The sequence below is a fragment of the Gadus macrocephalus genome, chromosome 12, assembly GCF_031168955.1.
Source record: "Gadus macrocephalus chromosome 12, ASM3116895v1".
In the NCBI taxonomy this organism is placed as follows: domain Eukaryota; kingdom Metazoa; phylum Chordata; class Actinopteri; order Gadiformes; family Gadidae; genus Gadus; species Gadus macrocephalus.
This window is the reverse complement of record NC_082393.1, coordinates 18,733,501-18,747,108: the sequence shown is the minus strand read 5'-3', so window position 1 is coordinate 18,747,108 and position 13,608 is coordinate 18,733,501. Positions and strand designations below refer to the sequence as shown.

Sequence of the window (13,608 nt, the reverse complement as noted above, 5' to 3'; positions counted from 1 at the left end):
GCGTGCGCACCCTTTCAGGTTTGTTTGTACATTTGTTGTCCACGCCCTCTTCCGTCTCTTTGTGTGCTGTTTTAAAGAGCCAATGAACCTACTGTTTCAGCTGGATTTTGAACCCTATGAGATTTAAAAAAATGTGTTTTTGGTTTGAGAGTTCTGGGAAAGAGGGCTGCGACCCACGCTCATTTTTTATGTTATTTTTTATGTCCGTTGTTTATGAGTGTTATAATGAGGCAGTGTAGTACATGAAGTGGGCCACACACCGTGACGATAAACGATACACCGTTTCCAAGAAGCCTAAATCTTGGACAAGGGTAATCACTGCTCAGACAGAGCTCCACACGCACACACAGACCCTGCCGACGGTGCCCCTTAGTTGTGACATCTGAGTGTCACGAAAAGAACGCCACCTGCGTTCACAGCAGAGTGGAAAGTTCACATAGTGTTTTGGGGAGGATGACAAAAAAATAGGATTTTCCCCCATTTGTCTCTAAATTGGGGACATATTTCAATTACTTCTGAAATTGCATCGATTACTATGTTGGCGATCATATAAGACAAAAAAATAAAAAGGGTTAGGGTTTACTGCCTTTTTAAGTGCTTTCACACATTGAGGGGTGTGTGTGTGTGTGTGTGTGTGTGTGTGTGTGTGTGTGTGTGTGTGTGTGTGTGTGTGTGTGTGTGTGTGTGTGTGTGTGTGTGTGTGTGTGTGTGTGTGTGTGTGTCTCTTAAGGGAGAGAGGGAGACTGCGTGACCAGAAGGAAAAATTGTTGGGTGTAGGTGTGAAAGAGAGGGAGAGAAGAGTTGGAAAACAGTAGTCTGCTGCCAAATTAATGTCAGCATTAGAATGTTATCTAACAGCTCTTTATCCAAGGCCTCGTCATCACTGCTTGTTTGGACTCGTTCAACACTATTCCAGTGGTGTTCTATTTCACAAATGCCTCATGGTTCCAACTCTACAATTACAAGGGTAATTGTAATGTGCACGTACAGCTTTGTTAGGAAACGCTGATAATTATTTCACACACTAAGGTTGGGTTGGGATTTTGATTGATTGCTCATTGTCTCTCAGTAAAATAGGAATTAAATATTGGGAAATAGTAGATCAAATAATGTTGTCGAATTTATAAAATAATATATATTTCAACGATTAATATTGCAACTACAGTTCCATTCAGGTAAGTATTAACTATCACAAAAATGGAACCTCTGTTATGGTTCATAATGCACATTTGTGGACAATTGCCTCAAGCTATTTCAGATATGAAAAAATAGCAGGGTTCTCTGTTTTCATTTTGACAAAAAAGCTCCTGACATTCCCCAAGATAAAGTTTTATGTTACGTCTACATTTTATCCAAGACATGAGCCCTCAAATGAAGTCACTAGTCACTACTGAACCGTGCCAACAGAGGCCTGCCCAGAAACATTATCCTACTAGCTGAAGGATAGGCAGTGCCTTCCTGACGGTCTTTGGGTTTCTGATCTGCCATGGTCTTAAGCCTTTTTAATACACTTAGATGGCCTCGCCAGAATGTTACTAAATATCTTCCCTTTCAATTGCTATACACACCAAAAGCCAAGAATATAAAACAAAAGGAATACCAATGCTGTTTTTTTTTCCATGGGATCTAAACACTTAGCAATACTTGGAGGATATTGTAAAGAGACAATTTAAAATTAACATGTTGACCAAGTTGCCTAAAATCTGTATTAGGCAGGACTGTGATAGGATTTGGTGGTACCTGTCTACTCTTGCAGATGTCAGCATGTCAGCCCGCTGAAGGCCTTTATATGAGGGGGAGAGGAAAAAGTGTTATCGGTATGAAATGCAAAGCATGGCTGCCAGACCAGAGAAGTGGGCCGCCTCACAAACATGGAGCAGCTGTAGAGGAAGTTAGACTGATTAGATTTGAATGTTAAAACCAAATAGTATCGAAACATTTACCAAACATTTTGAATAGGCTTATAGGCTTGTTGAATTGGCAATTAATATGTTGTTATGAATAAATCATTATAATTTGTTTGTCGATGCTTGTTCGTCTGGTTTGGTAGCCAGGACAAGCATGACCAGAGAAGCCTGTTCTGATAGAACCAAATAAATTAATTCAGGGTGCAGTGTCCCTGTCAAATAACATTTATAAATAGACGTTGGCTCGATTCCTTCAAGACCATGAGCCTTGGACGGAATCTGCCATCTGTTTTAAGTGCTGTCTCTTCCAAGAAGAAGAATTCTTAGGAGCTTCACATCAAGGTGGAAAAACTGATCCTTATTGATACATTTTTTGGACATGATTTAATTGAAACCATGTAGTTTGGATCTCCCAAACCTCCACATGCGACTTGTTATTTGTCATGCAAAAACTAAATTTGGCAATTATATTTTCATTAGTTATTTATTTTTGCTTAACTGTTGAAGAGATGCATGTCAATATTTTTCTATGCAACAAAATAAATGTCTGCCTTAAAACATTTGCTCAAACGATTTTCACCGCAGTTGCTGCAGTTGAATTTCACCAAGTTGGACTCTTGGCCGGTCCAGAAAGGTCAGTATATTTGTCTACTACAGAAGTGAACCTTCACTTCTCTGCTTTCCCAGAAGCGGTGAGCTGCAGTGTTAAGCCCTGGCCACAGTCCCTACTCCATCACGTTCGACATCTCAATCGCTCTTCTGACCAACGCACCACAACCATCACCACTGCCTCCTTTTTTTCATCTACGTTTACAGCTGCACAGTTCTTATACCAATCATTCACAGCCAACCTGTGCGTCATTCATCACTATAGCTTTCTCTTCATTTTTTTCCACTTCCAGACCCCACCTCCTACCCCCTCTTCCTTTACTCAGGGTCTTTCATTTTGTTTTCTCATTTTTGCCTTGCCTCATTCCGTTTTTCCTGTAAAAGTATTTCCGGTACTTTATCTCACTCTTTCCACAGATCTGTCCGTCTCTCCCCCCTCTTATTTTCCACGATGTCCCTATATTTCCTGCAACCTTTAATTTGTTTCATCTTGTGGCCTATAGGATGCACATTTATTGGACTTGGCCAATGTTAAGTTAACATTACCAAATATTAGCAATGTAATTAATGTCAAAAACAAGACCTTTTGCTCTTTTAATTAGTGTACATTCAGATAGTTGAACCTAGTGCTGAAATGAAATTTGTGCTGCAAAGAGAATCTAAACACTTTTCCCAAGTTATGACGCCACATCTATATGTGAGTACAATATACAATGCTTATTGTTTGAAGTAGCAAGTGCAAATGGCTATATGATCCACATTACACTCTTCCTTCCTGTAGAGGTTTACTTTTCATTTAAATAATTAACATTTATGTGCTTTGCTGCTCCCATAAAACAGACCTCCCTATTGATGCGGTTAAAGATTATGTAAAATAACTCTTAAGTTAAGATGTTCATTGGAGAATATCGAGGGATCGGACTGCAAGCCAACGAGCTATTTTGCCTGGGGCGTAAGCAGGATATAATTATCTGTCACTGCATGACTTATCTAAGACAATTCTATACCTCTGGCTTCTTGGTCTTCAGATGTCCATAGAGGAAACTTCGAGGGATTTGCATACTTTAATGGAAGCACAAACTCTGGTCCTTGATTTACTGTAAACCAAACCAAATCCAGATGCAAAGCAGATAAGAATAAGATCTGAAGGACAGGTGTCGATAGAGGTGTGTGTGGTCGCAACAGAGATATAAGTCACCTGCCATAGCTCAATGAGAGTACTTTACTTTCAAGTTGTCACCCAATTATCCATCCTCTTCTTTATTGGTGACTTTAAGAGCTGGAGTGTGTGCACAAATGTTAACAATCCCCACGCTCCCCTAGTTTCCCCCAAAATCATTCATACATACACACATTGTTTTGCAATTCAAATCTCCTTTAAAAAAAACAACAGAAGCCCTGTGGTTTTTCAAATAAATTATATTCAGTGAGATCATTTAACACTACTGTGTGGAAGTGACATTGAATGTGGATGACAGTCAAGCTGTAAATCACTTGAGATTTTCAATGAAAAGGCACAGACAATTGCAACCCATCTTAACTCAAAACATTTAATTGGAGTTCAAGTGCAGATTCACTTGATGTAAAGCTTTAAAAAATACAATCTCATCCATCTCTGACATGTTACTGTGAGTGAATATCATAAATAAAATGCAGAATTTGACAGATAAACCCTCTCTTTACAGTCCTGATTTTTTTTCATAATTGTGTAAAATAAACATTGAGAAACAGGGCAGCATTACTGGTCCACATCAAAGATACAGTCATTCATAGTTAGGTAGTAGTAACTTTCAAGATATTACATTTATATATAGTCATATACCCCTTTAACTGTGGCAAACCATTTGTTTCATAAATGTTCTATAAAAATGTGGGTCACAGTTAGCCCCACTCTTTGTATACCATACCACCAGTATACAGAACAGCCCCCACCATGAACTGTAATGTGTTTCCCCGCATTCTATTGGCACCTGAAACGTCACAATGACTGCTCTTAAACCTCTGTATTTTTTTGTTGTGTGCATGCTTAGTATTGCACATAGACATGAACTCTCTCATCGAAACAGCTCAACAAGGTTTACAATATTCAACGGCTCTTGGAAATTAAAAAAATATCTTCAATCGTCGACAACATGATACCAAAAACATTGTGCTCTTCCACATACAAGTGTATAGTGCTTACATCTCCCAATTTCCCAGCTGCAGCTGCCACAATGTGGCGATACCTTGAATCCCCCTGTCCTCCCATATCTTCCCTCGACAGGAATTTGGAGAGTACTGAGAAAGGACCTTAGTGGGGCCGCTCCCCATGGAACTTCCGGTGTCTAAACCTGGACGCCTTCTCCTTGGCCATGTTCACGCAGGCGTTGGCTTTGTTGGTCTGCAGGTGGTTCCAGTACTTGAGGAGTTCGTTGGGCTGAAACTGATGGGATGTGATCAGGTGGCTGTACTTGCAGCTGGAGTAGGACACCCGCCAGTGGTTAAAGAGGAACTCGTTTGGGGGCGGCACCGGGTCGACGCGCAGCTTGGCCAGGCAGATCCCCACATAGACGTCCTCCAGGTGCAGCCTGCGTATGCTCAGGGATGCCTGGTATATCAGCTCTGCCATGTCCCCCGAGAACACGTACCCCGTCCCCGAGCAGAAAATGGGGTAGCGCTCGCTCGGATACAGCTCCGGCGGCATGTACCACTTGCTGTCCTTGTTCCGGTTGGGCGCGTAGCCCCTCATCAGGTAGCCTGTGAAGAACCTCTGCCTGGGTGGCAGCTCGGGCTTCAGCAGCTTCTGGATGAGATACTCAGTGTTGACGAACATGTCGCTGTCGGTCTTCATCACATAGCGGGCCTGCGGGCAGTGAGCGGCCACCCAGTTCATACCCATCAGGGTTTTGACGGTGAGATTATAGTACGTGTCCTGGTAGTCCTGCTGGATGATGTCGTGGTGGACATGGCTCTCCTCCTCGATACTGCTCTGGAGGGCACTCTCTGCGCTCTTGCCTACTCCGAGCAGGAAGAGGCGCACAAAGCCCAGCCCCATTGCCGCACTCTCATTGCCCCACGTCTGGCGGATGGCGTTGCGGGCGACGGCCTGGCTCGGTTCGGCAGCGATGAGCAGGACGAGGAAGGGTGTGCTGTCTCGGCACAGGAAAGGCTCGTTCAAGATGTAGCGGTATGGATGTGCGCTGAGCTTCCCGCCTATACCCATCTCCTTCTGTAAACTGTTGTTGGCACTCATGGAATCCTCCAGCCCCATTACCCCTGTCCGGACTAGCCCTTCTTCCCCTCCTCCCCCGATCTCGCCCACCTCCGCCACATGCTGAGAGCTGAGGTTGAGCGGATGCTTTGGCGCCACGTACCCCATCTCCTTCCAGAGGCTCCTGATGGAGGAGCTCTGGTTTAACTCCACCTTGGGGCCACGGAAACCGTGCACGGTGTAGGACAAGGGGCTTTCGCGGGGCCCACTGCGTCCGGGCAGCCAGTCCTGATGGCTGAAGAACAGGAAGAAGGTTAAGAGCAGGGCAAGTGATAGTAGGCCCGCCACCTGGGTGCGGAACAGCGAGCGCTTGACGGTCCAGGTCATCTTAATGGGGCAGCAGTGCCTCCGTCTCCACGACATGGTGGAGTTTGAGTTGAAGGGAGGCGGCGGTCAACGGGAGTCACCTCAAACATGTGGCGTCCAACAGCTAAAGGGACTGGTGAGCTTGCAGTAGTTTAAGACTTTGAGTAAAACTAGGAACTGGGGAATGCTACCCTAGTTCCTCCCCCCTACACACCCCAACGCAGCGTGGAACACGGTTATCGGGGGTCTTAGAGGAGCTGGAAAGGTAGCGATCCTCTACCCATGGAGTTGATGCACATTTTTTCTTTTCTTTTTGCACGGCTGACAAACTCTGGGTCTTGCTCATCGTCTGGCTTCCATATGGATGTGGAAAAGGTCACCTCCGCGGCAGTTAATCTCTCTTATCTATAGAAATGAGAAAAAAACAGAGATATAAGGTAAAAAGCAGATAAAAGGTGTCTTGGCAAGTGTCCAGAATTGCAACTGCTCAAAGGCTTGAAGCCAAACGACCGAGCTGCAGAGAGGGTGTTTGTGCTTGTGGGGGGACCTTTTTCATCTCAAATGGTTATATTTTCTTTGTGGTAATTCTAAATTAATCTTTACATATTAAAATACCCAAATTGCGGCCTCCTGTGAGGAAGTGCTCAGTTAACCTATTTCCTTTGTTGTAGGCCGACTTAAAATATTTTGTGAACGTCGCTGTATCACTGTATTGAACATGCGTGAGTGGTTTGAGTTAGGAAAAAATTATTCATTAGGCATTTCTGCATTTGTGTGTGATATAATGTAACAATATTCACCAACTTAATCTAATTTAAATAGAAGACAGTCTGGTTTGAAATGTTATTCTATGTTATACTATAAAAAAATTATAAAGATCGGTATATGAGGTTGCCGTCTGGTGTCGGGCATGAACGAAATGGCGGCCGGTTCACGCACGTCATTAACCGGACGAATGCCTATGGTTGATGTATAAATTGCAGGTTTGCACAACACTGTGCTTGCTTATGCTACTCCGAACCGCTTGAGCAAACACGTCCTATCAGACCCCCGCAGAACTGCTTCAACCTAGGAAGGGATGCATCTGTCAAAGTGAATTCTCAGGGTCCAGCAAGCAGTGGCGCTGCAGCTATGTGCCGCCGCTGGCGACAAAAGCTTTCACCTGACATTCACCCTCCTTTGCTACCTGCTGACTGCTGGAGACACCCCATCACCCAGGCAGCTTCATCATATGAGAGCATGTAAGCACAAGCACATGCAGGAACACACATACACACATGCATGCACTCATGCATGCACACACACAAGGACACACACAAACACAGGTTCACACACACACAGACACACAAACACACTCTCACTGGCTCAGACCGTACTATATTCTGCACATAACCCAACAAACACACATACACACACATGTTCATGGACACTCACTTTCCCATAAACAGGCTCAGACACACACACACACACACACACACACACACACACACACACACACACACACACACACACACACACACACACACACACACACACACACACACACACACACACACACACAATTACTCTCATTACTATTCACTGGCAGGATAAGATTCAAGTATGCAATACGATTCTCTCTAGCCAAGTCACAATGCAAACTGTGTCTACGGCAGCAGCTTCCATCAACAGACTATTGGAGGCAAACAATAAGTTCCTCCCGGGATGAAACCATGTATTGCTCCTATCAAAAAGACACCCTCAATCATTACTGGCAAAAAATATAAAAAATATAGTGCATGCATGTGCCACGTAATAATATACTGACATCAAATATACCCTGATTGGAATCAGTATTTCGCCTCGGGCTTGTTTTATTTTACAGACCATGGTGATAATGCATGACAATGAATGTTCTCTTATGACAATGACTTATTGTTTTCCGATAAGAATAGCTGGGCCAAGCCAGCCACATTCTGTTTTTGAATTGTATTTTTTTTGTGTTAGTGTTTGGCTGATATCTATGTTCAATGTTCTATTTTCATTTTCTCATTCATCTGAGCTCATAAGCTTACACAACCCATCCAATAAAGCTAGCGAGCAAGGGGCCAAGGCGCATTTGTGTTAAAGGTTAACATGTTTTATATCAGACAATAACCTATACTCTGAGAGAGCTGCCACTGTTGTCCATACAAACACAGACTAATTATATAGATTGTGAGGTGCGCAACGAGAGTGATGTGCAGGCACGTCAATAGAAACCGACTTCCAACAAAGACACACATAGCCAGGGAGATTAGCCGGGCTGGATATGAATGGTAATATAGCAGTCGGATCCAACATCCAGTTTTCTTTCCATCATTTTCTATTCCGCCAACATCTTCCTTCGTTAATTAATTTCCTTGCCTTCCCCATCAATGTCACTTCAATGCAAGCCAATTAGTTACACTTGTGCTGAATGGGGCCACAGTGGCTCCTCAGCGATCAATAATCAGAAAGGCTGGTAAGAAGTGACAGTATAATGACGCACTGTAAGTATGGGATGCAGAGATAACTGGCAACCAAAAACAAAAAGAATAAAAACATCATGTCAAAATAACCAATGTGTTAAAACGGTTCAAATATGTTCCTTTTAATTAGCTATTTTCTGTCCTATTCTGTCCCTGCTTTGGATAAAAACAACTCCCAACTGTTGAGCAATTATTAACAATATGATACATGTATTGGCCTATAGAAAATGAGACTTGCCTAATTAGATTTCATGATATATTGCGTTGTAGATACTTTAGTTATTTATTTGTACCAGGTTGCCTATTTGGTAACTTTGTGGTTTTCTTCCAGGACGTACTGAGAACTCTTATACTTATACTTAACAATGACTAAGCGACGGAAATACATACTTTCATTCATACACTGTTTTAAATGTTTTTTTGTTTTTTTATTATGTTTACCATACATGCATGATCTATTAATTGTGTTCTTTTTTTTTGGACGGGTAGTCAAATCCTTAGTCATGCAATATGTAGGAGGAGTTTTCAGCTGAGCAACTAGTGTACTAGTGCTAGTGTAAGTGTGTGCATCAAGGGAGCCACATTGAAATGAGGTTTAGCTTCATCTATAGTGCATACATTAGTGAACAGGAGTTCAAGGTCAGGTCTTTTTCTTATGAATGGTTCATCATTGCCAAGTCTATGCTTTTGTAGTGCATTTAGGTCAATACCTAAAATATAAGATTACTCAGAATTACTAGCGCTTAAATTTTGAGGAACTGCGGGCCATATTCTTCCGAAAAGAGACGCATCCCTATCAATGTTGATTTGCCTCATTATTCAAGTTGAACACTTTATTAAATTAATGTTCAGTTGTTTATTGATATACTATGGGAAGTCTTTTTGGGATGTCCATATCTCCACTTTTGAGAAGCATTGTAATAAGTTATTGCTTTAAATTGAGCTAAAAGTATGGTATTTACAATAATAACAAGGTATAACATTTTGGTCAACAACAATAAAGTGCCTAATGCGAGGAAGTTTAAATGTATGCTGCTATTATGCGCTTTTTATTTTATTGTATTATTAAAATGTCTTTCTTTTTAACATAGCCTGTGTCATCTCATGCAACTGCAACATGCACACGACATGTCCGTGACCAGAATAAATGTTTACTGTAAATGTATAACCTTTGAATTACTATCAGCAAGTTAAGCGTTGCTGTAGCGCTGACTAAGACCTTCAAAAGGGGAAGACAGAAACGTGGATGATGTGCAACGTGACCTAGGCTGAAAAGTGTATGCACACCTCCCTTGCTGTGTGAAGGAGGGAGGCAGAGCAGAGCACCTCTATTGACTTCATGTTTATAATGACTGTTTTGTTGCGTCATCTGTTGCAAAGACAGCTGTTCTGAGGAATTGGAGGAGGGTTTATTTGCATGAAGCCCCAAGGGCTTCATGCAAAGCAAAGACAAAGTCAGATGAAATAGTCCGGAACAACTGAGGGGAAAAAAGCTGCAGCTGGCTTCCCGTTATGTACCGCTAAGCTTCTCAAAGGAAACAGCAAGAGTTATCATTCCCAAATATCAACTTTAGGCCTGAGTATTTATTTAGAGACTAATTCTGTTTGTTCTGCTTTAAGGTATGAACGGCTTTGCTCTCTACCACAAAACATATAAACAAACACACACACATGCAAACACACATGTGGGCATACACACACACACACACACACACACACACACACACACACACACACACACACACACACACACACACACACACACACACACACACATACACACACACACACACACACACACACACACACACACACACACATGGACGCAGCCTTTGTGTGCAGAGGCTTCAGCTGCTCTTGGTATTATTTTATTGAATTTATTCAGTGTTGTGAGATGTGCAAACATGTAAAACACCATACTTCTGTATTCTCCAACCCCCATAAGCAATAAAGGTTTTTGGTCTTAACTGTCACTCATACTGCTGGATGACATCCAACTTTTGAAGACCTAAAATAATTCGACCACAACCCGATGGCTGTGTGAAGGTAATCCATCGATGTCACGCTAAAAGGTTAAACGACTTGGGGGTACATTGGTCCACTGGGTGGGGGATGTTGCCATGGCAAAGGATGTTGCTTTGTTCTAACATAAACAGCTGTATGAGTAGTAATGTATTTCTGCATTCAGAGACCTCTGAGTCACATATCTGTTATATTTGGTTTTCCTTTTTTCAGGTTATTTTTGGTACATTCCCAGTAATCTCTGATTTATAACTCTATTTGGGAAAGTGTTACAGGAGTTAAGCCATCAGTTAAGAATCAGGCCATTGGGCCATTAGAAAATTAGAGCCTATTAAAGTTTCATAGTCTAGTGCACAAGACTGGGCATGCAGATGGGCAGAGTAAAAACCGCTGCTTTTTTATGTCCACCTCAGCAGATAGATTTCTCTACGCGTGGGAGCTAAGTGCCAGCTTGCACAGATGGATGGACGCAATGAATATATTTAAAAAGCCAAGTTAATTGGATTAATTTAATCGAATTGCTCTTGTTTGCAACTGTGTATCGCAGCAGCAACTTTGCAGGTTAGAGCATTGAATGTTTTCAGGAGGGCAAGACGGCGGACTGAACGGAGTGTAGAGGAAGAGAGAGGATAGAGTCGTACGGCAGCAATGAGGTTGCTACTGCTGCTGGATTGAACCCTGGAAAGGGCGGATAGGATGTATGTGCTGTATAGGCTTCGGCCAAATCATATGACAGCTGGATGTTAATGTATGCAGGGATCTGGGGGGTGTATGACAGGCGTCAGTGTGTGATAAGGTGGCAGAGGGAAAGATAAAGGATTGTTGCGTCTAGCCTACCTCTTCACACTGCTGCTCGGCTGCTGTTGCTGCTGCTGCGGCGGCTGGAAGGCGTGAGGTCGCGAGGATCCACTCGGAATGTCTTCCATCCCATGGCCCCTCTCGCTCTCCTCTTTCTCCGTGATCTGTCCTTTTCTGTGGCCCCCTGTATGATCATGCAAAACACATTCCTCGCCCTGGAGAACGTAGATGGACGCGTTTATTTCTGGACGCAGCAGCTGGACTGTGTGTTGTTGTCTTGGGTGTGTGCGGAGTAAAGCCGCCAAGCTGGAGCTCCCACCCCGTTTATAGCGCGGTCCGCCTCGCCCGGTTCTTCTTTCCCCTCCTCCTCCCTTAGTTCCCTTTTTTCTGTTTTGGTGTTTTTCTGTAGGCTTTATTTATCCGTGTAGTACAAATTCATTTCATGAATGAAATCATGAGAATAAATAAGGACCGCAGCAGTCCGCCTCTATTGCCTGCACATACGCACACGATCCTTCGTGTTCATCTCCTCCTCCCGTGGCCTGATGATCGATGAAAAGAAGGCAGGACAGTGTTGAACCGGCGGCCAAACGGGAGGTACCGATCCGTCCACGCGTCGGGCTGCTTACGATCACATGAGCTTTGAATCAAATCAAAATAGGCCTACCCCCCCCCACCCCACCCCCTCCCCCCCCCCCCCCCACCCAGCCCATTAAATACAAATCATGTTCCGACTATTTAAAGCTTTATCGGAATGCAGTGAAAAAAAAAAAAAAAAAAACTAGCTTTCGTTCGTGGTCAACAGTCCAGCACCTGTCTCTGAACACACAGTGCCGTGCGAGCTCCCTCTGACCAAGAGCGGTGCTAGGAGAATAGAAGAGCGGTTGAAGCGCTGCTGCCGCTGCTGTTGCTGCTGCCGCCGCGCGGGCTGTTGCTGGGCTGTCCGGCCGCGCGCTACACTGACGGAGCGCTCCCACGTCACGACTGTGCATACTTAGCGGAGAACCCACGTGACCACACACACACACACACACACACACACACACACACACACACACACACACACACACACACACACACACACACACACACACACACACACACACACACACCCTTTAAGACCCCCCTCCCCTCTTGCCACACACGAAATGAAAGGGGGATTTAACTCCATGTGTGAGCGTCGTGGTAGAAATGTTACCGCTGGATTTTTCACCATGGCCTTTCTTTTGTTGGGACGTTGTAATGCCTTGACAATAGGCTGCCATTTGTATTTATTTACTTGTATTCATTGATAAACCAATTCATGTTTTGACACGCTTTGGGTCATAATAGATCGAGCCTCGAGGCTACATCATTGTCTCCTATATTGAGTGTGTCTATTAGGCCTTTATGGATGAAAATCTGAATTTCTATTTAGTTTATATGCTGTCACCAAATTCATAGCATATCTTTTTGTTAATGCTTAGTACTTTTACAATGTAATCTGTTGTAGCGTGAGTCCGGTTATGGAAGCAAATTAATGTTTTTCTGTAAGTCCTCCATGGCTTAGTACTCCACAGGGCATTACTGGGTTGAATCCAAAGCAGATGGTCAGGAAGCAGATGTGTTAAGTTGCCTCATCTGGGACATGACATAGCCCTTACATGCTCCCCAGTTGGCAAGAGGGCTCTAGCCCACACAACCCATGGTGGAGGCAGCAGCACTGTAAATATTGTAACGTATCACCCCAGCACGGCAGCGCAGACGACTGAATAATTAATAGGAGTTCTGTCTCTGACAGAAATACTTTGGAGACCATTAGCTCTGGTACCTGGCTGCTGAAGGCATATTTATCACACGATCACGTTGCCCGGCCCTTGATTGATTTTGCTGTGGCTGCCAGGTTAGAGGCTGCGCCTGTGTACATTAATATCATGTGGCATCTATTAGATAGGTGACTTCCTCAACCCGTCTGGCCCGGCCGCCCGCGGAAAGGTGGCAATTCGGAATTTAAATTGTCATCACTAATTGCTGCAGTGCTCTGGGAGTATCCACTGACATCAGGCCTGTGTTCCCTCATTTTGAACACAAGCACGAAGCACACACACAACGGCGCGTCCTGTGATCTAAGGCTGTTCACCTTTATTTATGTCAGCGATGTTCCAATCAGCACGGTTCTACCTGCTCTGAGAAATGTTAAAACTGGTACGCATGAAAAATATTTTTTTCTTTAGAGCTGTCATGCTGT

At 43.6% G+C, this 13,608-nt stretch overlaps 1 protein-coding gene across 1 annotated transcript; it reads right to left on the bottom strand.

Moving 5' to 3' along the window:
• Positions 1–4,047: 4,047 nt before the first annotated feature.
• b3galt2 (UDP-Gal:betaGlcNAc beta 1,3-galactosyltransferase, polypeptide 2) lies at positions 4,048–12,353 on the bottom strand. Its single transcript, XM_060066714.1, has 2 exons — positions 11,421–12,353; positions 4,048–6,477 (listed from the first exon to the last, which is right to left on the bottom strand). The coding sequence occupies exon 2, from the start codon at positions 6,127–6,129 to the stop codon at positions 4,807–4,809; it is 1,323 nt and encodes a 440-aa protein (XP_059922697.1). The 5' UTR covers positions 6,130–6,477; positions 11,421–12,353; the 3' UTR covers positions 4,048–4,806.
• Positions 12,354–13,608: the final 1,255 nt, after the last annotated feature.